Source organism: Eretmochelys imbricata, chromosome 20 (assembly GCF_965152235.1).
Source record: "Eretmochelys imbricata isolate rEreImb1 chromosome 20, rEreImb1.hap1, whole genome shotgun sequence".
NCBI lineage: Eukaryota > Metazoa > Chordata > Testudines > Cheloniidae > Eretmochelys > Eretmochelys imbricata.
In genome coordinates this window covers 386,617-413,565 of record NC_135591.1, presented here as the reverse complement: position 1 = coordinate 413,565, position 26,949 = coordinate 386,617, and the positions used below count along the sequence as shown (strand labels likewise).

General features: G+C 44.2%; 1 protein-coding gene across 4 annotated transcripts in view; it reads left to right on the top strand.

The window, feature by feature from the left end:
* The first annotated feature begins 12,092 nt into the window (after positions 1-12,092).
* Positions 12,093-26,949, top strand: part of LIMA1 (LIM domain and actin binding 1) — a 39,781-nt gene continuing 24,924 nt past the window's right edge. Inside the window, exons 1-4 of one of the 4 annotated variants that reach the window (XM_077838668.1) lie at positions 12,093-12,168; positions 20,392-20,457; positions 21,484-21,621; positions 25,553-25,598. In XM_077838668.1, coding sequence (XP_077694794.1) covers positions 21,503-21,621; positions 25,553-25,598 — 165 coding nt within the window. In that variant the 5' untranslated portion in view covers positions 12,093-12,168; positions 20,392-20,457; positions 21,484-21,502. Of the gene's footprint in view, positions 12,169-20,005; positions 20,458-21,483; positions 21,622-24,276; positions 24,407-25,552; positions 25,599-26,949 lie in introns of those variants that run through there. The other 3 variants (XM_077838669.1, XM_077838667.1, XM_077838670.1) reach the window with 3 other exon arrangements.

Sequence of the window (26,949 nt, the reverse complement as noted above, 5' to 3'; positions counted from 1 at the left end):
TGACATCTGGGCTGCAAGCTCTTCCAGGAGTCTCTCCCCATCTTAAACCATGCAGCTGAGTCTAACGTGGGTCGCTTGCGAGCTGAGGTTCCAGATGTGTTCTCCCTGCCTCTAATGAGAAGTTCAGGTACATGGACTAAGAGTGCAGTATAAATACCTCCACAGAAGGGCAGCTTATACAGCCTCTCCTGTTGGATGAAATATCAGATCTACTCAAGCATGTAAAAAGAAAAGGAGAACTTGTGGCACCTTAGAGACTAACCAATTTATTTGAGCATAAGCTTCATCCGATGAAGTGAGCTGTAGCTCATGAAAGCTCATGCTCAAATAAATTGGTTAGTCTCTAAGGTGCCACAAGTCCTCCTTTTCTTTTTGCGAATACAGACTAACATGGCTGCTACTCTGAAACCTGTCAAGCATGTAAGTGGCTTTGGGACAGGGACGGTTTGTTATGTGTGTGTGCAGCACCGAGCTGTACAGGGGCCTCTAGATTTTACTGCAACATAAAGGTAATAATAATAACAGTCTACTGAAGATGTTACTGCAACATAAAGGTAATAATAATAACAGTCTACTGAAGTCTACGATGTGGGTTTGTGCCTAGCAGCCCCGAGATGAGGTAAGACCTGATAGCTGCACTCCTTTAGCTGCAGTGGTCAGGTCCATTGTTCTTGGAACAGAAGGGTCCGAGTTCTGTCCCCGATCACACCTGTGGGATGCCTGTAGCCACGCTGTGCAGTATGACTGACATGACGTAGCCTGCACCGTGCACCGGAGAGCATTGTCTCTCCTCATCCCCCACTCAGCTGTGTGTGCTAGTGTAACCAATTAAGCAGCTAGAGCTTCTCTGGTGAACACAAGACAAGCATGGAGCTGTTGGCTGTTAGAGGTATGGGAGGCAGTGGACACTGGATGTCTCCGCCTGGTATATGGGTACAATTCCCAGAAAAGGCTAGCGTCCACAAGCCTATCAGAAACATCTGGCTTGAAATCTCATTTTAAGGCAGGAAATTAATTTGGATGTTAAGCCATTTCCTTTCATCTCCATAGAGAGCAACTCTGGTGGCATGACCGCTGGAGAGCAGTATCTGGGAAATGCTGATTTTCATTAAATTGCAGCGAAGAGAGAAAGAGGTCATGGAAAATCCAGGGATGCCCTCACTGCCCACAATGCAACTTAATGAAAAGGAGTGGGAGCAATTTACAGCCAACACTTCTTATTGCTCTTACCTCACCTTTAAATTCTCCTTTTTCCAGGTTCTTACATGAGACCCTGTCACGGACTCACAGATCGTTCCCACTCTTGGCCCCGTGCGGACCACGGGGGGTGCCCCTTTCAGTGAGACAGCCCTTCTCCCAGGGGTCCACTCTCTCTTGGAGTTAAGCCCCTCCACCTCCTGAAGCTGCACCTCTCTGAGCCTTAGCACACCTTTTTCTTGTGGTGGGCCTCCTCAGGGAGTCCACTCGCGCTGGACCCCCAGGGCCTCCACCTCCCCCCCCCCCCCCGAAGGGGATGATGCAAACCTGTTCTCTAGACCAGAGTGACTCTCAGCCAGCATAAAACAGGAGGGTTTAGTTGAACACAGCACAGGAAACTCTCAGGGCCTCAGGCCTGGCCTCCCTCAGCACAGCACATCCAAGTCTCCCCTGCATCCAGGTGGGCTCTGCCTACTCCCTCTCTTCAGCCCAGACCCCCCCCTGCTTCCCAGCTGGGCATCTGATATCACCGGCCCCAAGCCCCGCTTCTGTCCATTGTCTTCTCTCCAGGTAAACAGGGTCGTAAACAGGGTCACCTGGGCCTCCTCTCCTCTCTTTGCAGCGCATTGTCCTTCCACTGGCCAGAACTGGCTGTGACTCCTGAGCTGGGCCTCTGGGTCACCAGTCGCTGGGGTCTCCATTCTCCATGCCAGTGGTTGGGGTCCCAAGTTCCCTCGCCGGTTCTCTGTAACAACAAACTCTCTCTCCCATCACCTCATTAAACTCGTAGCACCTAGGGAAACTGAGTCCCACCCCCTCTGCATGCAAACTATAGGAAAACCAAGAAAATCCCCCATAGGAAACAAGGAAAAACAAGAAACTCTCCCCCACTTCATCACAGACCCATTTCCAACCGGTTTGTCAAAGGGCCTTTAAGAGGTTCAGAACCCAGCTCTGACCTGTGCTTCGTTTTCCTCCTAATTCATGGGACTTAGAGAATTGAGAGCATGAGAGTCAGGGTTGATGAGAGATACAAACAGCAGTTTGTTCTCAGTGGGAGAGGGAGCTGGAAGGAGTGTCCATGTGCTAGAGTCTCTTGTGTCTGGCATGTCTTGTAACTGGAGTCTAGGAAAGGACCAGCAGTGGGTCCCTGCTGGGGAGAAGCAGGAACTGATTGGGAAGGATTAAGACTTTGGGAGTGGACTGATTTGGTGGGAAGGAGCCCCAAGGGAACTCAAGCCAAAGGTGAAGACTCAGACTGGAAGTGTTGCCTCTATCAGACTTGAACTCCACTTCCAATATTAATAAATAAGACCCTGGATGGGGGGACTGTGTGGAGCTGTACAAAGTGTGATTATACTGTAGAGGGGAGCTGAGGCAAGGGGGCGTGGGCTGTTGTAGAGAGAAGCCGTACCATCACACAAACCCACAAGGGTCATAACTGTAGCAAAGGTTTGCACAAAGCCTGTGGGAATGTCAGTTCTGCTTCTGGACCAGAGCTTCTGACAAATCATACAGTTGTATTTTCACAAACCTCTGTTACTGCTGGAGTAAATGGTTCCCTTCCCAGGCAAAACCAGTCCTGCTGTGGTGAGGTAAGTAACCCTGGCAGCCTTCAAGCTGATGAGCAGGAATTACAGTTTTATTCCAACATCATTGAGTACAAGGCAAACAGTACAGAGGTCTGGCTCTGAGAGACACCCAGGCAACAGCATTGAGCAATCAATCTACTTTGTCAGGCTCTGGGTACCTCCAGCAACCTGGCAGTGCTGAACTGTATATTCTGTGGCAGATAAATTAAATTTAATGGATTTTCTCATCTTCTGCTCACTTTCCTCCCATGCCTCTGGCCCACCCACCTGAAACCACCACAGATGTACTAAGGATTCTCTTTATCCATGTAAAATATATCTGTATAAAAAGTCTGAATGGAGAAGGAGAGGGAGAGTAATGAACTGGCTGGTGTGTATGTTCCCTATTGGTCTTTGCTGGATGGAATCAGAACAGTTCCATCCTGTGGCATAGGCCCCAGCCTGCTAGCAGCTGATGGAGATTCTCCCTTAGCTCAAGCTGGGCTTTTGGAGCAAAAGGCGCTGAGCTCTGTCCCCACTGCTGTTGTAAAGTTCCAGATGGTCCCAGTGTGCAGCACCACGACAACAGTGTAGTGCTTGTTGTTCGGTGGGTCTAACTGACCCTCTGTATCTATGGCAGAGTTATAATGATCTCATATAATCCAGATGGCAAAATGGCTGCAGCTTGAACATGAAAATAGCAACTGATTTCTACCATGGGTGTGTTACAGCATTAACGCTGGCTACAGAGTGCGGGGACAAAGGCCGAATGGCAGGGGCAGCGTGAAAGGAAGCATGCTCTGTTGCTGCCCGTGCTGTACCAGTTCAGCCTCTGACATACTTCAGTCTCTGCGGCTGTTACTTCAGCACTGGCACTAAAACAGAAAAAGCAAGACATTTAGAGACAGTGGGTTCCCTCTCAGTCCACTAACTAGGACAGCCAGTGGGAGTTTTTCAATATCAAACTCATCAGGAGCAGCTAGCTCGCCAAGGCTCAGGAGTCCGGGCAGCTACAGCACCCCTCTGCCTTCTACTTAAGTTTCATCCAGGTCTGAAAACACTGAGGGAGGGGAGAGGGGGGAAGAAAGTAGTGACTCATGTCGAGAGGGAGGAGTTGGGGGGTGCAGAAGGGACAGGAACTGCAGTTACCAGTTGCTGACTCAGCATGCTTTTCCTCTTGGACCTTGCACAGTGAGCAGCCAGGAGGGATATTAATGTTTAACTCCATTTAATGCTGATTTGATGAGGGGAAGGTGAAGAGTATTTCTTCTCCTGGAGCCACTGTGCTGCTTGTACCACAGATATGAGGCTAGGATGACCAGACAGCAAGTGTGAAAAATCGGGACGGTATGGGGTGTAATAGGAGCCTATATAAGAAAAAGACCCAAAAATCAGGACTGTCCCTATAAAATCGGGACATCTGGTCACCCTATATGAGGCCCTGGTTGCTGCATGGACTTTTTCATACAACATAATCCAAAGAGCACAATCCAACTGATAAGCTTCAGAAGGAAAGGGGGGAAATCAACAACATTAACACTTTGGCCTCCATTTCCACGGTTTACTGGTCACACAAATGCAGCTGGAGGATAGACAGACAAACACGGTAAAGAAGAAAAGTAAGGAAAAGCTCTCTTCACTTGCCAGCAACCTACATTATCAATGATCCATTCAGAAAGAGGACCCCCAGAGCCACCTGCAACCCAGCCTTCTCTGGCTTGTAGCATTTACAGTGTGGAGATCAGAGCAGGGCTCACAGGCTCTGCTACAGGACCCATTTCTGTGTGGCTTTCTTCGATAATGTGTGTCTCTGGAAAATAGCTCTCGTTGTGCTGCAGCTGGAAAGTGGTAATTGGGAAGTGCTGCTTTTCATTCCATCAGAGGGATGAGGAGGACGGGGAAAGTCAGGGATGTGTTCAATGCAGTAGGCGAGGTCCATGGAGTGGGGGAAAGGCAGGGGGTGGAGGTGATAACATAGTGTCTAACCAACATCACCTTTCTTTCTTGGGTTGTCGGTCACTTTTTCTCCACCTTGAATTCTTCACAAGGTGAATGAAATCTTCACTTGACAGCCTCAGTCAGAAAGCAGATCTAGTAGATAGAGCACAGGCTTGGGAGAACTCCAAGTTCTGTTCCCAACTCTAACACTGACTTACTGTATAACCTTTGGCAAGTCACTTCCCCTTCCTGTCCATCAGAACACCCATTTGTAAAATGGGGATAATGTTGACCTGCCTCTCAGTCAATGACTGTTACCAAAGCACACTGAGATCCATAGGTGGAAGTTTCAGAGTAATAGCCGTGTTAGTTTGTATTCACAAAAAGAAAAGGAGTACTTGTGGTACCTTAGAGACTAACCAATTTAGCCAATCCCTCCGGCAGCAGGGAGTTTTTGTACCCAGAGAGCTGGCCCCCGGCAAGTCCCTCATCTAAACAGCTGGGTTTGGGGGAATGGCTGCGCGGGTCCCCTGCTGCCACAGATCCCCTGTGTGATCTTGGGCCGAGCTGGGTGCCTAATACCTTCTGCTGGACCAGCTGCTGTCCGTGAGCAAGATAAACGTTTGAGCGAGGCAGCTCTTTTCCAGTCACACGGCTCTGCCTCCATTTCCCCACCTGTAAAAGGGGGATAATGATATTTCCTTTTTCCCACTCTTTGTCCGTCTTGCCTATTTGGATCGTAAACTCTTCTGCACAGAAACTCTGTGTGGGGGGCAGCATCTAGCACCCTGGAGTTAAGCGTGGGGCTCCACATGCTACCATGAAACGAATAACCATAGTAAAACTGTAAACCACAAGGAATGCTGCTCTCATGCCAGGTAGTAGTAACCGTGAATAAAGACCATCTCCCACCTTTTATTTATTGGTTCATTAGCTTCAAGGAGGTAGCATTCAGAGTGGAAAAAAAGAACTGCACATCAGAGAAATCTGAGGCTGAGTGATTGTTTAGCCAGCTGGGTGCCCTTCATTTTCTGCTTGTAAGTAGATAGTTCTCCAGCAGCCAAGCAAGATAATCTGCATTCCTCTCCCTATACTAAATACCGAGATGTTGGCAGTTTTGTGTATCCTCATTAGCATGGTATGTGTGTGCTCTCTCTTCAGCCAGCAGAGTGGCTGCTCAAGATGTTTATCTATATAAAAACCTTGGCATAGCTTTGGCTGCTCTTTTGCTCTGGTTCTTCATACTCTGTGGGTTATAAATAGAAAGGTCCAAATCAATAATAAAAATAAAGTTTAGTATACCCTGCTCCAAATCTCCCCAACATAGGCATCCTGGTTGGGAGTCTAAGGTGGCCTTCCTCGTGCAGAAATTCTGGGTCCATTGCTGGTTGTCCCAGGTCTGCGTGACAATGTGATTCCATCACTCTGTGCTTGTGGCCCTGCTCCAGAACTACCATTCAGCACAGGAGGATTTACAGCTATTAAAACTTGCATCAGCTGTCTTCACTTCTCCATGTCTGCATGCAGCCTGCATGATCTCCTTAGCAAGTCACACCACCACTTTCTCAGGGGAACAGGGTGCTGCCAAAATGACCCCACGTCTCATGCCCTGTGTCTGCCTCCTGGTTCCAAAATGAGAATTACATTAATGCCAACAGTTGGAACAGGTCACTATTCTGAGTTGGATTTATGCCTTACCACTGGTTGGAACAGAGGCCATGGACAGAAGTCTAGACTAGAGCATGCCAATCTGGAAGTGGTTCACCTTTCTGGATTGGTGAGCTAAAGGCACTTCTATAGAGAGGCCCACGAAGAACAGACAAGTTCTCCCACAATACACTGCAAAATCATTTACAGAGTGATCCAGCTTAGTGATACAGCTTTTTTGAAGCAGAGAACATGATTGCAGGAGTCGGAAAGCCTCACACAGGTGTATGCAGCACTAGTGTGGATGCAACAAGTCCACTGTGCTTTGCAGTGGGGTTGCTCACATCGGGACCAAGCTAACTCAGGTGCTAATCACCTGGGTTAAACCTGCAGACTACAGTGGAGACATACCCTAAGAGAAGAAACCAAGGGCTGAATGTGGACAGGGAGAGGAAAGTCCCCTCCCCTACCTAGATGTGGTCCTGCCAGGGTGGTGCTGAGGACCAGGGCCAATGCAGGGGGGAGAGGAGGAGCTTGCCTTGCTGTGTTTCATGCATGCCTGTCCTGCCGATAAAGAGACAAACTTGTCTCCAGGGCTGTTAATCTGGCATTTTTCACTAGCATTATATTCTCACACATTGATTCTCTAACCCTCATCTACACGCACATTTCAACTGGTTCAGATAAATTGATCCAAACCCGTGTGAATGCTCTTATTTCATCCTAAGAGCAGGTTCCTTCAGTTTAGCTTAAACCTGTTCCTAACCAACTTAAACTAAATTGATATAAGCCTGGTTAAGCCAAAATAAGAGCATTCTCAGAGCCTTTTGCATCAGTTTAATCAAATGGGCTTAAAATCACATCTTTGGTTGAACTGGTGCAGCTCTGAGTGTGGAAAAGTCATCAGACTCCTTTGAAAATCCCACCTCAAATTATTATTATTTCTATAGCACCAGTGGGAGCTGGATGGGGCAAATGTTTCCTGTGCCAACCCACCTGAAGCTTTCAAGGATCCTTATATTTATTTTACAAACACAAGGAAATTCCCCCCCACAAAAATCTCTGTTAACTTAGACTTAAGGTTGTTGAAGAAATGAATGTAACTCAAACACAATACAGACCATTACACACCCGAATCACTAAGAAGACAGGAAATTACTAGCTAGTTTACATTAATTACAGTAATATCAGTATTGATATGTGCACCTTACATAGTCCAATAACAACCTGAACTCTGACGCAGAAGATAGACACATCACCAATTACACACACACACACACAGATGGGTGACCTATATGTTGAAAGCATTTGTAAGAATGTCTTGATAGAGGAAGGTTGCAGCTGTTATCGGAATCTGTAAGGTAAACTTGCTCAAGTCAATCTTATTAATTAAATGTATGAAATGTAAAGGAAATAGTATGTTTATGTAAGTTACCTTAGTTGGTCATTTCCTGTCTTTCTAATGTATACATTCCTCAATGGTAATGCTGTAGTTATGTATTTTAATTAAAGGTTACATTAATAATAATAGGTTTCAGAGTAGCAGCTGTGTTAGTCTGTATCTGCAAAAAGAAAAGGAGTACTTGTGGCACTTTAGAGACTAACCAATTTATTTGAGCATAAGCTTATGCTCAGATAAATTTGTTAGCCTCTAAGGTGCCACAAGTACTCCTTTTCTTTTTTTTTAATAATAATATAATATTAATTACTTCAACAAACAACTCCAATTTAAGAAAAAAATTTCCATGGGGATTGCATCTATCTGTGTATCCATCTTCTATTATTATTATTAATAATAATAATTAATGATGTATATTATGGTAGTGTTTAAGGGCCAATCAAGAGTGGGGCCTCCTTGTGCTAGGTGCTCTATGAACACACAGTAACAGGTGGTTGCTATTTCACAGTCCAAATAGACAAGACAGACACAGGATCAGGGGATGCGTATAACACCCCCGCAGAGTGAAAAATGTGATGTCAGCAAATGGCATATTAATTCCATCACTGTTTTGGGGCAGGGGAGTTTATTGAGGAGGGGATCCGCTAAACAGGAAGAAAAGGGAAGCGGTGAGGGGGACAGGGCAGGGGAGAATATGGTAATAGGGTCAGGTATAGAGCAAAGCTGAAGTGAAGAGACTGAAGGTGTAGGGGAGTTGGAGCACAGGACAGAGAAAGTCCAGTCAAAACTAGAAACTTCTCCACATGTCCCCAGGACCAAAGATCCCTGCTTTGGCTGCTTCTGTCTCTACTGGTTGGAGTCTCTGGCTGGCTCCTCTCTGCGGTTTTCTCGAAGGCCCACATGGAAGGAGGGGTGGTACCATCTGGGTCCCAGTGCCCCAAGAATGGGGGGGTCTCCCCTGCACAGTTCTGGATCCCGTGGGATGCTGGGAGGAGGCGTGGCTCCCACTGGATCCCATTTTACCCCCTCCTCTGAGAGCAGTAGTCTGTGCTTCTCCTTAAATATACAAATGTAAAACTTACTATTTTTAAGCATTGTAATTAAAATAATTCTCTTTTATTTAAGGAGTCCCCTGCAGTGTTGGGAATCCAAACAGAAGGTACTTGGGTTAGTGCACAAGAGCCAGAAAGTGAAATTGGCGTGTTTAGTTTCACTGCTCAAATAGCAAAAGATAAACAGCCTTTTTAGCACATTCCTTATTTACATTACAGCAGCATTCAGAGGCCATAATCAGAATTAGGACCACAGGCCATTATATAAACATCTAGTAAAAGTCAGTCCCTGTTCCAAAGAATTTACAGTCTAAAGCCGCAGTCCTGATGATAGTACTACACGTGTAGACTTCTCCACGCATGTGGAGCCCTTTGGACTTCAAGAGAGCTCCACTAGGGTGCAGAGATCTGCCCAGAGCTGCTTGCAGGATCAGGACCTAAATCAGGACAAGATGTGACAAGGGACGTGGCACACAACAAGAAGGGGGTGAGGAGATGCAAGGTGGCAGCCGTAACAAGACACAAGGTTGCCGAGATATAATTTGCACTGCATGCTTTAATGTAATTTAATGTAAAGTGTCTGTCACATTTATTTGTTTTAATAAATTATTTTAATGAATCTCTAACAGGTCATCTATTTATGACATCATCAGAAATGGTGAAAATTCAGTGAGATTTTAACTATTCTTTCTGGATTAACAATCTCAGGTATAGTCAGTAACATAGGAACAGGGTTTTGTTTTTTTTTAAATGGGCTGGATTCTCCTCTTACATTACTCTTAGAGCAGTGGAGCTCAATGAACTTCAGTAGAGTTTTTCCTTATTGGCATGGGAGAGGAGAATCAAGACCAATACTTATTTTTGTCTCCACAGTCTGTTTAATATTTCACCTAGGGTCAATCCTGACATATGCTGGTACTCTGTGATGGAGGCTGAGTTCTTTCATTGATTCTCAATCAATTGTTGAGGCTGCTCAGCTTCCTATCGTATGGTCTCAGCACGCTGCAAAATTAGGCAGCTATTATTTGAGGGCAGCATTCAGTGATATGGCCAGTGCTAACACCCAGATGCCCTTTCTGTTTCTTAGAGCTACACCCAGTCAATTAAGTTCATAGAAGTCCCCTCCCAGCAACACTAGTTTAATCAGTGACTAAACTGGAATTTTACTTTATTTCCAAGTAGTCTCTATCAGTATGTACATTCAGCTTTTTATGGAGCCAAGGCAACAGAAAAACAAGCACAACAAACAATACAGTGGCAATCAGGAAGGCTGTATAAAAAGTCCCAGGAGAGATTTCACACAGCTCATATATCAGAAAAGCATGTGCAGATTTGGGACTGAAGATCAGAGGTTCTAGGCAGGATGGAACCATAGTGCTCCAGAAAACATGTGTAAGAAGTTAGAACTGACTCTTTATGGAGCATAAATAAAAGAGCAAGCACAGGATTAGATCCTAGTGTCCTTATTCAGTCCACACTCAGGCAAATAGGGTATGCCCCCGCCCACCATTCCTTACCCCTAATTACAAGAATGCCATCTCAACTAATTAACCAAAACCTTAATTTTACCAGATAAAATCAATTGAGGAAAAGTTCAGTGGCATTTTACAGTCAAACCAGTTAACTGATTGCAATACATACAGAAGTCATTGTATATTATCACAAGCCAGATTCTTGACTGCATTAGAGCTGCTCAGGCATAACAGAGAGCAGAAAGCTGGCCTCGTATCTGCCACAATCATCTTGATCCCATATTTACCCTGCAAATCTAGAATAACATTAGAGTTACTCCAGATTTACATGGGTATAACTCAAGGCAGATTTTAGGAGGTTTGATTGAATAAATACTAATTAGGAGCTGATTCTCATTTACACTAAGTCCTCTTCTCTAGCTGTATGGGGCAGGGCCTTAAAATGGGTTTAAATTATGATATACTGGTAGAGCAGGGTAAAGAGCCTCAGAATTAGCCCTTCAAATGAAGCCCTTTGTCATGTCCTTTCTCGCTATGGGCTCCTTAACTCTAAGACATTTACTGTCATTTTCACATGATGAATTACAGAATTCCTTCCCACTCAGCCCTCCTGAGGGATTGAGAAAGAGGCTGACAAGCATAGCTTTTCATTTCATTCCCAGTGTGTGCATTTCATTTTATAGTGGAGGCTGAAGTAGATCTCTAATAAACTACTACTTCCTTAATGCCACGGATCTCAAGTCACTGTTAATGGCTATTGGATCTCCATTTAACCCAGTGGTTCATTGTATCCCTCTGTGCTCTGCTTTTAATCCCTTGTCCATATGCACAATATGCAGTTTAGGGGGAGAGGAGGGGACCAAACTGGGAGGAGGCTCAAGTGAATGGCGCAAACACCTTCATGGAGGGGTGTTCATCTGAAATTTGTGGTTTATGCAAATACAAAGGAAATATAGAGACACCCTGCAAGGACTTGGCTCGTGTGTGGCCTCTATTGGAAAAGATAAACACAGAAGTGCAGAAGAGTGCCCTCATAGGCGGTATTCTGGATCAGCTCATGATGATTCTTCTGTCGCTCATTTGGTAGGGGCTCTTGCTTTTGGAGAAGGGGAATTTGAGTTCCGTTTCTGTCGTTACAAAGTTCCAAGAGGCTGTGTCAAGCAGCACTGTGACACGCAGAGAATCATAGAAATGTAGGACTGGAAGGGACCCCAATAAGTCATCTAGTCCAGTCCCCTGCATTAAGGCAGGACTAAGTAATATCTATACCATTCCTGAGAAGGTGTTTGTCTAACCTAGAATGATGGAGATTCCACAACCTCCTTAGGTAATTTGTTCCAGTGATTAACTACCCTTACAACTAGGAAGAATTTCCTAATGTCTAATTTAAATCTCCCTTGCTGCAATTGGTCTATGCCACTTCCCGCCTCTTGGTGCGAGACCCGCCGAGGCGCCAGGGCCCATGGGACGAGCAGGGCTCGGGGCAGGACACAATCCGTGCATCCGGGAACCCTCCCGCGGCCCTGGGGACCCACCCGCCCTGAGAGCTCTGCCCGCCGCCAGGGGTCACTCGCTCCCCCGCAAGGGGCGGGGAGCGGCACAGCGAGAGATTAGTGCGCATGCGCACAGACGCTTGGGCAAGGAGGGGCGAGGAAGAATAGTGCGCACGCGCACCGAGGGAGCGCGCCGGCCCGCCTCCCGGCTTTTTCCAACACGATCCGGGGCAGGGAGATGGGGAGCGGCTAAGGCTCGGGTGGGGCGTGGCCAGCGGCAGGAGGGGGCGTGGCCAGAGCCAGCCTCCCCAGCGGAGCCGCGCGCTCCGCGCTGTAGGTGCCGCCGACGTCTCCTCAGCAGCGACAGGTGCGCGGCTCCCGGCCCGCCGCCCGCCGCAGGTGGGTTGTTGCGGCCGCCCGGCCCGGCCCGGCCCGGCCCGGCCCGGCGCCGGCTGGCTCCCCTCAGGGGTCCGGTGCCCAACTTGCTGCGGCGCCTGGGTCGGGTCCGGCCCAGGAGCCGGGTCCCGCCGCGCCCGGACACCCGTGGGCCGGCGGGTTCGGCCCGTCGGAGCCCGGATTTCCTCCGTGGGTCCGGCCCAGGCCGCCTCCCCGCGCCGCGGCGCCGGGGCTGGGCGCCCCCAGGCCCTGGCTTCCCCCTGGCCCCGGCCCCCGTGCCCTGGCGGGCCGAGCTGCCCCGTGCCCGGAGCGAGCTGCCGGGCTGAAGCTCCGCTCCCTGCCCGCAGCCCGGGCCGCCGTGCGGGGCGGGGCGGGGGCCTGGCTCGGTCCATCCCGCAGGCAGCTGTCACAGGGGCCCGCTGCTCCCTGTGCCCCCAGGGCTGTGGGGGGAGCCCCTGGGGCGGCGGGCCCGCCAGAGCCGCACGGATCCGCGCTGACCCGAGCCCTCGGAAGCCGGGGCGCGCTTGGGGCGGGCTGGGTCCAGCCTTCATGCCCGTCTCATGCCCTGGATTCACTTCCTGCCCCTCCCGAGTCCTGGAAATCGGCTCGGCAAACCGCAGCAGGAGGAAGCCGCTAGTCGTGCCCACCGTGGGAATTTTCTCTGGAATGAAAGCTGGACGTGTGACCCTTTGCTTGCTGTAGCGACTTTAAAAACCTAAAAGACTGTGCCGCTCTCAAGCTGTGCTGTTATACAGTAAATCAAACCAATGCGCTTAGGAGCTTTTTCTGTATAAAGTTCTCATGACTGCATAGATCTTGGATAGATTTGCCACCTCCATGTTCAAAATGAAACCGAACAGAAATGGTTTCTTCATATTGTTACTCTGTTTGGCCTTAGTGGCTAGTTTAACAAAAAAACTCTGGAGTCTGGTAGGTGGTTCTAATTAGGTGTAGAAATTGGTGATAGTCAAGTATTTATTTCTCTAATGCACTCTTCTTTATTTACAAAGAACACATAAAGCCCTGTGTCTCTGAATGCAGAAAGAATTAAGAAGCAGAAGACCGTTTTGTTTTTGTAACTCACAGCCCCAAGCAGTCTGTACCCCCAACCCAAAAACTTCTCCCCAGGTTTCTTCTAGGGTCAGCTACATTCTTTCAGCTGCTCTTTCCAGCTGTCTTTCACTCTCTCTTTTCCAGTTTCTGTTTTGCCTTCCCATACATGTAGCACCTACCCAAAACAGTACTCAGCAAAAGTTCCTTGATGGCTTCACATTTCTTTTGTCTTAGGTGGGGGTTTATCCTTACAGTAACGGTAGGCATGAACTCACCATTCAATTATCAGTCTCAATGAGGTTTTAACTTCATCCATAACAAGGTTTCACTGAGCTCATAATATAAATTGTCTGATCACTTGTGTTTATTTTCTCTCTTCTTCTGTGCTATGCAGTATTGAAAATTCAGCAATGAAAGTTGTCTGCTCCCATCTTTCAAAGAAATGAAAGGTGTCTGGCATCTTGTTACATTTGTGGAGAGCCTGTTTTATGTAGGCTGTTAACAAATATTTAGTCAAGGGCATGGTATAGTCTTCACGTTCTTTCAGGATATGCCCTAAATACTAGGTGAACTCTTTGAAATGCGATTTAAGAAAAAAGCCCCAGTAATAATTATTTTGCTGTTACAAGCCTCTCATACCATTAAAGAGGAAAAATGTTTAGGGTTATCCTCCCTTTTCTAGCTTTGGTACAAATCTGGACCATAGTATCTTCATGAGCTACAGTGTTATGGTTGTAGGTTACACCCTAATTTGATAACCACCTTGTTTCTGTGTAAGCTTGTCTCAAGTGACTTGTTCATGGCCACTTTTCCTCCTCAAAAGTGTGGACTTATTTGTTTGGGGTAGGAAATCCAGGAATAGTTTTGAATTGAGCGGTTAGGAAACTGAAAACTTGTATTCAAAAATGATTAAACAAGAAAACATTCAGATTTTCCTGCCCCAATTCCAGGAAATAGTGCAGTTAGCATTTTGTCCTATTCTAAAAAGAAAAGGAGTACTTGTGGCACCTAACATGGCTGTTACTCTGAAACCTGTCCTATTCTAGAATATTATGGTTGTGGTGTCTTCAGATCTAATTGACTGACTGCAGACTTTGATCTTATTCTATTAATTGAAAGATTAGACTGTATAGTGAACCCAAAGAGCCTTATTCTTTCAGAATTTCTCAAGTGGGAGGTAATCTTTAGTTCAAGGTACTATATTATGGTAGTACACAGATATTAATAGGATCTGTGAACTTCTTGAGCAGTGCACATTCTCTTTTATTTATGTTGGTTACCTGCAAATTTTTAAAGTACGTTCTACAGAGAGAGAATTCTGCTGTTGTGCTATAGAATCTTAATTTGTCTTCTATAAACAGTATCAGAGCTGGTATCTTTATCAGCTTAGGAGCACCTGTACATCCATTATTCTTCCTTGGGCAGTAGGAATATTTTTACAATTTCTACTGTATCTGCTTTAATAAACTTTTGTTAGAAAGTCAAGTGATTCAACAGGTGTATCTCTCTGTATTTTTAGCTTGACCAACTTGCATTCAACTAATTCAAACTAGCATTCAACTAATGAAATTAAACATTCATTTTTTTTAGAGGATGGTCTTCTGTTTTTGTTTTTTTGTGGTGTGCAGTGCCCCCAGTGGTTCAGCAGAATGTGACCGATATATTTATAATAATTGGTCTGATATTTCTTAGGGTGACAGTATAGGTTAAAAATGTAATTCTTTACACGTTCAACTTTTAACTGAACATCCTGAATATTTGAATTGTACAGGCAAAGCCTATTCCTAAAGGAGGTTGACTCTTAGGCTATGTCTACGCTACTGCGGTAAGTTGACCTATGGTATGCAACTCCAGCTACATGAATAACAGCTGGCATCAACGCACCTTAGGTCAAGTTACAGCAGGGGACTTACCTTACTCTTCTTGTTGGGGATAGAGTACAGGGGTCGACTGGAGAGCGATCTGCTGTCGATTTGGCAGGTCTTCACTAGACCCGCTAAATTGACCGCCGGTGGATTGATCTCAGAGCCTCGATCCTGGCTGTTGTTTAGACCTGCCCTTAGCAAATGTGAAGAAGCTTAATGAGAGGTGGTGGTAGCTACTGCTACTTCAGTGTTCTGTTGGCACTGAAGTCAATAGCTTGGTAGCTAGACAGTTAAGCGTCTCTGAGCCCCAGGCAGAATCAGGTATTTGTGTTGATGCAGATATCTGAGCCTTTTACCACAGAACACTTTGTGTGAATATAAGTCCATTATTCAGTATGTTAAATGACCCCTCATATTTGAATATGTTCCCACTGATTTAACACAGATATTTATCAGATCGCTTGTCTGGTTTTAACAGCAAATGTTTGTACTACCGCTCAGTCTTAAATCTAGGTTTTTACATCATGTTTAAAACAAGAATTGTGAATGCCATTTCCCAGAAAGTTGTCATTCTGAGCAGTAAATATCTGAGACTTAGGTGCTATTATTTCTGAGAAAATGGTTCCAAAGTCTCTGTAGATCAGAAAACTGGCAGGGAGATGTTTGTTTCTGTATTCTATGGTACCAAAGTTAAAATTCAGCAAAGTGGCCTGGTGTTTTGTATCTCTTGTTTGTTACATGCCCAGCTATTGAAGATTTTTCCTCATACGATGACCTAATGAGTCATAGTCCTGATAAATTACTATTTAGATGACAAACAAATGAACTTCTAAAAATCCTAGGACCTTCCTGTGAGTGCAAAAAGATACAACACTGAGCAACATACATAAAACCTGAAAGTGCATATACTGCCTATAACTGTTGACCTGAAGAAGAGCTCTGCGTAGCACGAAAGTTTGTCACTCTCTCCAACCGAAGTTGATCCAATAAAAGATACTGCCTCACCCACATCGTCTCCCTAATATCCTGGGATCAACATGGCTACAACAACACTGCATGTAACTATTGTAGGTTATCACCAGAAAAATAAATGTATACACCTCTATTTTATTTAGATTTAAAAAAAAAAAGATCTTGGGTAATGAACTGGCGGATTAGTGGGTCATCAATGGGATGATTTAGTTGGGGATTGGTGCTGCTTTGAGCAGGGGGTTGGACTAGATGACCTCCTGAGGTCTCTTCCAACCCTAAACTTATATGATTCTGTGATCAATGTATACCTCTGCTCTGCTTTAGTTGATTTTGCTTTGTTGGTCCCACTGCTCAGCTCTGATGTCCCTTTTGCTATTAACTAATGAGCTGTTACAGCAGATGCTTCTTTCTGCAGACAGCTCAATATAAATGTCTTTAAAAACAAACCACGCAGCCCTACCTGGAGGCAGCTAACTAATAGGGAGTCAAATCTGTGTATAAATATTTTCTCTAGATCTTCCAATATATCTATATATAGGTTTTACTCTACTATGGTAAATGTAAAGTTTTAATTTACAGTGGCTGTGATGCAAATGGTGAAGTTTAGTTACGGCTGATGTACCATTTTCTACTCCACCTTTTGTAAATTGTCATGAAAACTTGCCAGGCTCCAAATATTCTCATCCACCCTTCCACAATGATGATAAAAATGCTAGTTTACTACCCCATTTAACCCAGCACGTGTGCCCCCCGCCCCAACACTAACTCAGCTCAAGATGAATTTTGCAAGGCTGTTTTAATAGGTTATCTTAGTTTGAGTGATTAGTGTATTAGACAGTTATAATGCTATTTCAGAGTTCTCGGTATCATTACGTAAAACAAACTAAAATATTCACTAAACCTATACTCTTGTAGAGACTTGTATGTTCTTAAATTCATGTACAATGAGTAGTCATATTCAAGTCAGATGTTCCTGTGTCTGAGCTAGTTTCCTCTTGAGGTGGAATTGCAGTGGCGTGGCAGGGAACCTGCTTTTCTCAGTTCAGAGAAGTCTATGGTACCAAGCTCAGATCTGACAAGAACCATGCACCCATCTGGTTCCATATATGGTAGCATCTTACTCCAGAACTGTGGTTTCCATGCCAGTGAGGGCTCATTATCCACATGGAGAATACTCTAGATCTCCTCCAACAGATCCAAAGAGGCAGTAATTGGGGTGCTTTCCTTGCCTCCATCCCAGGAACATGGTTCTGTAATCCCTAAAATCTGTTTTGATTTCCATGGGATACCATTACAAGGTGATAACCCCATCTGCACAGCTAGTCATGCTTGGGAGACTCCTTTTGTAGAGAATCTCTTACTGGACTAGGCTAATGGGTTGGTCTTATGGTCCTTTGGAGCCCTTTTAAAGAAGGCTTGCAGTTGTTACAGGTTTTACTTGAGTGCCTTTCCACAACATGCAAGAGGAATTTCTCATTATGGTCTGAGGCAGATTACAGTTTATTGTCCAAGAGGAACGTTTCTTAAATCCTCATTCTTGCTGTTGCAACTCTTCTTTTATAAGACTAGTCAACCATGTTGGGCAAAACTCAAGGAAACTCAGAACTACGCTACCAAAAATACAACAGAACAGTTGAAAAGCTAAAATAAAAACACTTTTAATCTTTAATGCTAACAATGTAAATTATTTACAGCCAGATTTGAATGGAGCAGGGAAGAAGTTGGTTCCATGACTCGTGAAGCAGATAGAAAGGAGTTGATGAGGCAGGTTATTTATGTACTCTCCCTATGGAATGTGTAGCTTGAGGGAATTTCTCATTCCTCCTATCGGGCAAATACTGCTCAAAAAGGTTCCATAACAATGTAGCTAGACATATGACTTCTACAGTGGGACTGTGGAGGTAAATACATTTGGAGTACAGACATTGTTGCTAGCAAGTAACCCCTTTATTATCTACGCCTCTGCATTTCTCTGGGTGCCTCGTCTGTGTCCTTTAGATTGTGAATCTCTGGGGCAGAGAATGTCTTTGTATTGTGCAGCACAGAGCATGTTTGTACAAAACGGATAGTAAACTAATACTCATAGTAGTCAATGAATTTTGCTTTCTGGAAGTGGTCTGGAATGAATTACCCAGAAGAGGCTAGGAAGTAGCATGGATACTTTAGAAACATGATGAATCTTTAAACAAAGTAAGATATTGGAAGGTGTTAAGAATATGGAACACAGGTTTGTTAACATCTTCCTGACAACTTTCATTTTGTGTGTGTGTGTGTATGCATGCTACTTTCCTTCAATTTTGAAAAACATAACAGCGATTGCTCCTGTTATGGAAGAGATGTTTGCTGGAATGAGTCATGATTGTTTTAACACAGATGTGCCTGTAGGTAAAGGAGTGGTATCTGAAATGTAATGCATGTGTTATCTGCTAGAAGTCAAAATTATTACTATCAAAGGTAAATGAACAGAATGTTAGTGTTTAAAACAAGGTGTGTTGTTTAAACATTCCTGTTTACTTTCACCTTCCTTTGCATATTCTTTCTGTTACAACAGTGCAGCATTTTAATGTCCGTATCAGCTGGCCACCTCATCTTGGTAACAGGATTTTCCTCCTAAATGATCTGACCTTCAACAAATTAAAAATTACAAAAGAAAAGTCTTTTTGTATACATCTTAATTGCTTACAAAATGAACTAATTCCACTCCTGTCACTATTCCACCAAGTTGTACACCCAAACCAGGGTGAAACGGCAAAATCACACAATAGAGGTAACTGAAAGTGAAATCCAGCTTTGTTACATGCGCCCTGTTTAGAGCAAGTCGGTCATTTTCAGTTAGCGTTAAACAGCAGGCTTAATCCTGTAAAGCCCAGGTATGGAGCATTACATGTAAAAGTGCAAGGTACAAAGCATGGAGAAACTGATCCTGTTTTAACGAGCATTTCTGTGTAGTTAAGAGAGGGATATATTAGCACATGGATTACACTTACGCACAAATCTCAGCTATGCCTATTCACTGTCCCTTGGCTTCTTGGCATCCTTGGAAGGGAGCGGACTAACTGGTGACTAGAGACTCTTCTACAATGGAATTTTCTTTGGTTATAGCCATACATAAACGGGCATTATTCCTGTGCAAATAGTGGCCTTGTCTGCCTATGCTGCAGTTTTCACAAAAGCAGCTATATCAGTGCTGGGTGTAATTGAGGAAAATCTCTTGCTGTAGACAAGGCCTTGTTAATGTGAAGGAATGTATCTAGAACTTGTGCACCTTTTAACTTCCACTTACACTGGAGCACAGCAGCCTTGCAAGAGCAAGGCCTTAATGTCTGTAGACGTTTAGTGCAAAATTATTTGTGTATGGAAGAATTTTGCTGCTAAGTGATTTGTGATCACGTGGGCTTCACTACATGCTTTCTTTCCGTGCTAGAAAAGGATCTTACAGGCTAGTTTCACTGGATTTTCAGTGTCATGAGACAAGACTTTATAAGCAAGTACTTTGAGTAACTTTTCATCTTGTGAACACATGCACTGTCTGCCCTAACTATGCAAAAATGTTTGAGTACATAGTTTGGAAAGTGTCAAGAGACTGACATCAGTAATATCAAATCCATCCAGAACTGAAATTACAGTCATAGTCCCCTTTATGACCCTTTTCAGGGATTGAAACTTGGCCCTTGAAAATTTCAGCTGGGCATAGAAAGTCTCTGAGGTTTAGCACAGTAGTTCCTTGTTTGTTTTTCCCCCACCCACCCTACCATTTGAGGACCCAGTAGTATGTTTTTTGTTTTTTACTGTTTGATATTGTGGCTAATATGAAAGCAAAACTTCCTATGCAAACTCTAGTTTTGGCACTGGTTTGTCAATATGTGCTGTCTTGGATAGTACAATAGTCTTGTTGTCCTTTCAGAACTTGTGCCAGTGAAATTCAAATGGGCTGTTCTGAAGAACCCTGTCCTTGGTGGAGACACATCCATGGATGGTTCCTGGTGCGCAGTGGTTACCATCTCTAGTACCTGAAGTTGGAAAAAGTTAGACTGTATTGACTTGTCCACCTACAGATTTTTAAGAGTTGTGCTCCAACTGCATCAGGAGTGTAGCCTGAAAGGATTGATCTGAAATCTGTCTAATGGTAGTGCAGCCTGGATTTGGTGTGCTTGCAAAGTGTTTGCTTCCAAACCAGGAAGTAATCATGAGTGCATCGTATCATAAAATAGGTTATCATCCTTATACGCATTTTTCCCTATTCTGGGTCCTTTTTTGCATAGGTTAGAAAAATGTCCCTAGAGAAGTATGCTAGTTCTCTGCCTTTCGCTGTGGTGACACTGTCAAATTTTCTTAGTGCTTCCATTTCAGGTGTGATTTTTACTCCGAGTGGATCTGTATTCTGAGGACTCGTCAGCATCTAGTAAGTAAATCTTTTTTTTACTTGTGAATAGAGCAAATTAAATACAGGAAACTGAAAAAATATCAGTCTAGGTTGCATTAGTTTGCTGTAACACTAAGGATCCCTCTATCAATTTATGCTCCCATATCTTATGGGAGCAATCTTCAGACATGTGTGAAGAGATATTACCTTAAAAACAGTGTCACCTTGCAGTGTCTCTGGCGTGATCAACTGATATTCTGCTCCCCAATATCACAGAAAGGAGGAACAAGCAACATGCCCATTAGGAGCCAAATCATTTGTGGCGTTATCATGGGGCCCTCAAAACTGTTGTAAAAAAATAATAATAATAATAATTGGATATGCGTAAATTCTGGTTTTGCTTTCTGACAGCTTCCACACTAAAGAGCTGTTCAAAACCATGTCCCAGTTTACAGCAGTACAGTATGTTTAAAGCCATTCCTCTAGGTAACTGAGAGCTGTTGTAATATCAAGTTTGCAGTCCTGTCCATGAGCAGAGGACTTGTTCCAACTCACAAAGGAAGCGGCTGCTGCATTAAATCTGAAGACCATGACAATAAATGAGCAATGTTTGCATAGGAATTACATCCTCTTAGGTTTCATAACTCTAACCTTCTTATATAAATGCCTGAAGGTTCGTTTTAGAAGCCAGAGTGGGTAAGGGCAGGCAGGGCTTCCTGGAGCTTTTCGTGCCATGGAGCCTATGGATCTGAATTGTGGGGGGTCTCCTGTTAGCGTTCTTTTCACTCTGAGCTTGTCTTCTCTTCCCATTCTGTTGCAATGGTCAGTGTTTTTACCAGTAAAATAGATTATAAAGTTCCTTGAATATGATTTTTAATCTAGAGCTATTGATTTAGTTTTTTATCCACTTGAACCAAGGAGCCTGCAGTGACTGTTACTTGGCAACAATTATATGAAACATGCTTGTAGTGCCCAAATAAAGACTGACAATTTGTAGCCACTCAGTCCAAATCCTTTTTGGATCACTATTTCATATTGATTGCTGCTTTGCTTTGTTTTTCATAGATATTTCTGCTTTCACAAGATGGAGCCATCTCCATTTAACAGAAGACAATGGACTTCACACTCTTTGAGAATCACTGCCAAAGAGCTTTCTCTAGTCAACAAGAATAAGTCATCAGCTCTCCTTGAGAGATTCTCCAAGTAAGTGCTGTGAGGCTTTAGTTCAAAAACAGGTGTGTAGCCTAGCAGCTGACACCTTCCAAGCTGATGGTGGCCATTCCCCGTCTGCACTGCTTACCTTTTTAAAATTCAGTTAAACCCCATCCTCTGTGCAATAAAATACTCATAGAATGTGCTTCAGGCAATTAGCAAATCCTGATGCATTAGCCATAGAACTACAATACCCCTTTCCGGCTGCCATTGTGAGCAGTAGCACCCCCTCCTGCTGGAAGAGAAGGTGCAACCTTGATGGTTGATTCATGATATTCTATTAGGCATCCATAGTTAGGGCTTAGTAGCTACCACCCATGGATTTACTCTTTCATCAGAAACAGATCTCTGCATCCTTTGTATGAGATGAAAAGTTCACCAGTCCTACACTTCCTGCAAGGCATGGTGGTGAGCAGGATCTCCTCTCACAACTACAGCATAATTCCAGTTTGAAGCCCGGTACTGACAGTTGCCAATGATGGATTTCCTGATAGGAAACCCAAGGGGTTAAAAGGGCTAGTCTAGAAACAGTATTTTAACAAAGGGTTCTTCATAGATCTCCCCCTTAGCCTGTGGTAATCTTTGTTTACTGGGGGAGTGCTCACTTGCAGAGAGGCAAGATAGACTGTGGAATCTTAGATTGGTTTCCCATTCAAACAATAACGCTTTATTGTAACCAAGAAAGAAGGCAGCCCCACTCAGCAAACGCTTACATTAAGTGTGCTTGCTGGAAATGCATGTCATTGGTACTTGAGAAATGTGCAGACCACAGGTGGGACCTTCAGTGTAAATTGGGCACCTAACTCCCTTAGTCTGCTTTGAAAATCCCAGACTATTTTAATAATATAGGCTGGTATCAACTTCTGTAACTGGTAATGGGATGTGTGGAAGCCTCTCATGAGAGGCTGCTCCTCTGAATTTTTTTAAATAACTGATCTCTAGTCCATTTCTGGAACATGCTATTTTGTTCTTTAGAAGTGTTGAGTGCAAGGAAGAAAATGCTTGTTATGTCCGTCGTCAGTGATTCAGTTGCCTCTAACTGTGATTTTGAAATTGAGCCTGGTCAATTTGCTAAACTTTAATAATCCTTTAAAATGGCATTTACTGGAGTAATTCACCGCACTACACTTTAACCAAGCAGGGCTTCCCTACCCTCATGAAAGCAATGGCAGGGCTATTTTGAAAAGGACACTTCAGTTACCACTGGGTTCACCAATCTTGAAATCCACATCAGGAAACCTAATCCTACTACAGCTCTTTCAGCTAAATCTACTGCTTTTAAAACCATTTTTATATCCCAAAATACCATGCAAACTGCCTGGCTCTTCTCAACTTGTGTTTGTTTGTGACTAACTATTAGTGAAATTGAGGGGCTGTTAGTGCAGACTCAAACCATGCATTGTGCAGACTCCTTTCCGATACTGGCACAATACCTCAGTCCCTGCCTTTAACATCCATGTCTTTCCAGGCTGCTGCCTTCTTCAGTCTTCTGATATTTTTTCCAATGCAGCTCACTCTTTGCCTATAGTGCCCTTGCTATTCCATTGTTGGGTCTCATGCACAACTCTGCCTGTGAACCTTGTTCCACCCATGTAGTTGCCCTGCCATTTACAGTCCTGGGCTTATCCAGCAATAGTAGTCAGTTGTACAAAAATGGAGAGATTTCTCATAGATTAGGATGAGATCACCATGTTAATCGTTGCAAGTGGCCAATCAGGATTTGAGCAAAAGCTTTCAAAATGTGCAAAACTAATACATAAATCCAATATGCTAGAACCTCACCATCTCGTCTTACCTTGTAGGCTGCAACTGTAGTGCACGCCTTTGAACAGCAGAGACCCAAACTTGTTACCAGACACGCTGAAATCAGTACTTTGCTTCAGTGATGGATACTTTTTGGGTATCGCTAGTGTTCAGGGGTTGTGATGGGCAAAAGAATCGGCAAAGAAATGAGACAGACGAGACAAAATTTACTCTCCTAGAAATTAAACACTAAATTTGGGGAATATAAATGTCCCCCTCCCCCAATGAGCTGCTATTGATAGAGTAGGTCCAAATTCTGCAATGCTACCGTGGCTGCAGCTCCCCTGACTCCAGTGAAGTTACACTCAGATATGCAGAGCTGATAATCTTTGCCCATGTTTCCATAAACTGATCACATTCCTTCTACAGGCATTTCCTTATTTTGAAAAATCAGTTAAGTCTTGGCTCTGCACAAGCCTGAGCTCCTGGTTACACAAATGTATTTCTGCCACATGCTCCATTGTCATGGAAGTTAGCTACCTGGGGCTGTCGGTCTTTCCCAGAGTCAGGTGTTTGCAGTGGCTTTTACTCTGCACGCACTTCATTTCAGCAGCCAAATAAAATAGCCTTTGGGCACCTAACTGTTCTCTGCCACTCTTTCTGTCCCCAACTGAGCTGTTTGTTGGCCTTTTATCTGATGATCAGGTGATCTGCTGATGATCACCCGATGCTTGACATCCAGTCAATCACCTGGGATGCATCTAATCAGTCAGAGGTGGGGGCTAAGCCAGCTCCTTTAAAGGGCCACCCTACCCTCTGACACATCTTCAGTCTGTTTTCTCCAGTACATCTTTGTGTCTCTATCCAGGAAGAGGCAGAGCAACAAGGGACTCGCCCCGTTAGTTGCTCACTTCAGTTCCGTGCCTTGCCATGAAGGAACGGTGTTGGGAAGACAAACTTGGAAGCTTTGTAGCACAGTACATTCTAGATCCTCAAAGGCTTGGACCAGCATAACTACATCCATCAAGCGCAGGTGTTTGTGTGGTTTTCTTCTGTCCTGCAGAATGGAAGTTGCTTATGCAGTTTATGGGGTGGGAGAGCAGCACAGGCTTTCTGCTTCTTTAGACTAACAAAGGAGAGGGAGGGAGAAACCTCCCATGCAAGATGCACAAATCCAGCACACAGGGTAACAAATGGCCTGATACAAAAATCAGTGATAGTGTACAAATATAGGCGGGGTGGTAAGAGATTTTCTTCTAGTGGATTAGGCCACCAGATAAGGTTTAGTCATGGGGTAGCACCAGCAGATATTTGAAGAGCTGTGAGTTTATAATGTCCTTTCAAATCTGCTAATATGTCACTAACTGGCCTTAACTTGGTGACAATTTGGCTTTAAAATTAAGCCTCCGAACAGTTTTGTGATTTAACTTTTTAAAAACCCTCATATGACATGTTCAGAGGCTAGAGAATAATAAGGATGATATATGCAATCTGTTCTTAGATAACTTAAGCATCTTTCAGCATCAGGCCCCAAGCAGGCAAGAGAGATCTAAGTGGTGTGTTTGATTCCAGTGATATGATGACATGGATGTGACTGCAAGACAGCTGGAGTTGTAAGGCTCCTGAATGGGACACTGGGGAATTCAGAGGCAGAATATAAATGTACCCAAATAGGAAACAGGCTACCATCCGTTGCTTCTGAAAAGTAGAACTTTAATGACCATAAATAAAGTTGTCGCTACAATGTTTTGGTGGGAAAACCTAGGGCTTTTTTACAGTTTATTTGGGCTCTCTTTTAGTCTTTGCAACCAACTGAACAAGGTCTTCCACGATCTCTTAGCTTTGGTTCTATCTGTCCAGGGTAATGAAGTGTGGGGTGGATGCTGGGTTTTTTAATGGCTTTAAAATACCTTATTTGTCTGTAAGAGTTGTATTGCTCAAAAGAACCTGTTCCTGTACCTTGTTCATACACTTTTTTGTGTCTCTTACCACTTTTTCCATGACAACCAACCAGCCATACTGATAAGTGTTTGAGATCTCCATTTTTTTGTTCATGAGGTCTGGAATGCATGTAATAGCCTTGTTGCAGGGTGAATGTGCTCCCACCAAAGTATTTGGAACTTAGTAATGCAATTAAATCTTTTTTTTAATTTCCTCTCCCCCCCCCCTTTCCCAAAAGGTATCAGAAAGCAGCTGAAGAAGCTACTGCAGAGAAAAAAAGAAATGTAAGTATTTATGATCCTTCTGGAATGAGAAGCATTATGTAAATTAGGATGACTAGCTATGTTACACCTTTCCAGAGACTGCTGCTCTTGAGGGAAGCTAAACAACCCATATGTGCTCTGTGGCTTTTTTGTACCTTGTGTTTGCAAGAAAACTTGGCTCAGATGCAGTGTTTGCCTTTTTTCACTAAGGGCTTGCTTTTGACCTGTCTTCTTGCACTGGGTTGACTGAAGCACAAGGAAGTCAAGTGACTTGCCCCAGGTCACACATTGAATCATTGGTTCAGTCCTAAGCAGAAGCCAAGATGCAGCTGGCTCTGAGTCCTCTGTTCTAATCACAAAACATAAATGGCCACCTCTGTTCTGAGCTGTAGGCAGCTGTATGGTTTCTATTCTTGTTTGCTCATTTCTTATCTATACTTTGAAGCTTAAAGGGATGCTGTCAGCTTCCAATAGTTCTAATTGGTTATCTTCCTTTCTAACTGCAGAATCCATTTAGGGGACCCTTCTCTGAAGTACATTTTAAATCATTTGGACTTGCCTTGGGAGAGGAGAGAGCACCATTCTGTTTGGCTCTATTACAGTTTCACTTCCTCCCACTGCTCTGGGATCAGGGGACTCTAGTGAGTGAGAATGCACTAAAATGGCAAGTCTGCATTTACAAGCAGAATCTCTGCTTATTCTTCATTTAAAATGTACAGGGTTAACTACCGTGTCCAGAAGGAATGAGCAATTCCCTCTCTGAGCGTGCTTCCTCAGTCATAGGTGAGCAATTTGATAGCACACTTAGTAAGCATTGCATGTCTTTTCTCTGGGTCACTGTAGCCAGGGAAAGAGAGACCAGGCAGGAGCCTGTTCAGTGCTCCTTCATTCCCATGCTGTCAGGTCTCAGTAAGTCTTTGGATGATCATGTAGGACAATAATTCTTGGTTAAAACATTTATATTTAAACCTATTTATAGGAGCAAGTTGTGGGGTGCTTTGTGGGAAGTCCTCTCTCAGCATTAATAGGGAAGAATGCCAGCTCACTACTGGAAGCCATTGCATCACTTGTATGGGCAGGGCAAAGCAGAGCCTAAGCACAGAATGACTCATGGTATGAGGCATGCCAGAACTCCATATGCAGCAGTGCACCTGGGATTTAAGGAAACTCTAGCTGCAGGAACTTCAGTGTCTAATTCTGTTCTGAAAACCCTTCATGTGGGGGACCTTTTTTACCTCTTTAATACACTGTGCCATTTTTCCCTACAACTTCGCTACTTGCTTTAAATACAGCGAGCAAATAAACTGATCTTTTCCTGAAGCTTAGGTGAATTCTAGTCAGTTTCTAAAGAAGCATTCAGAATGTGACTAGA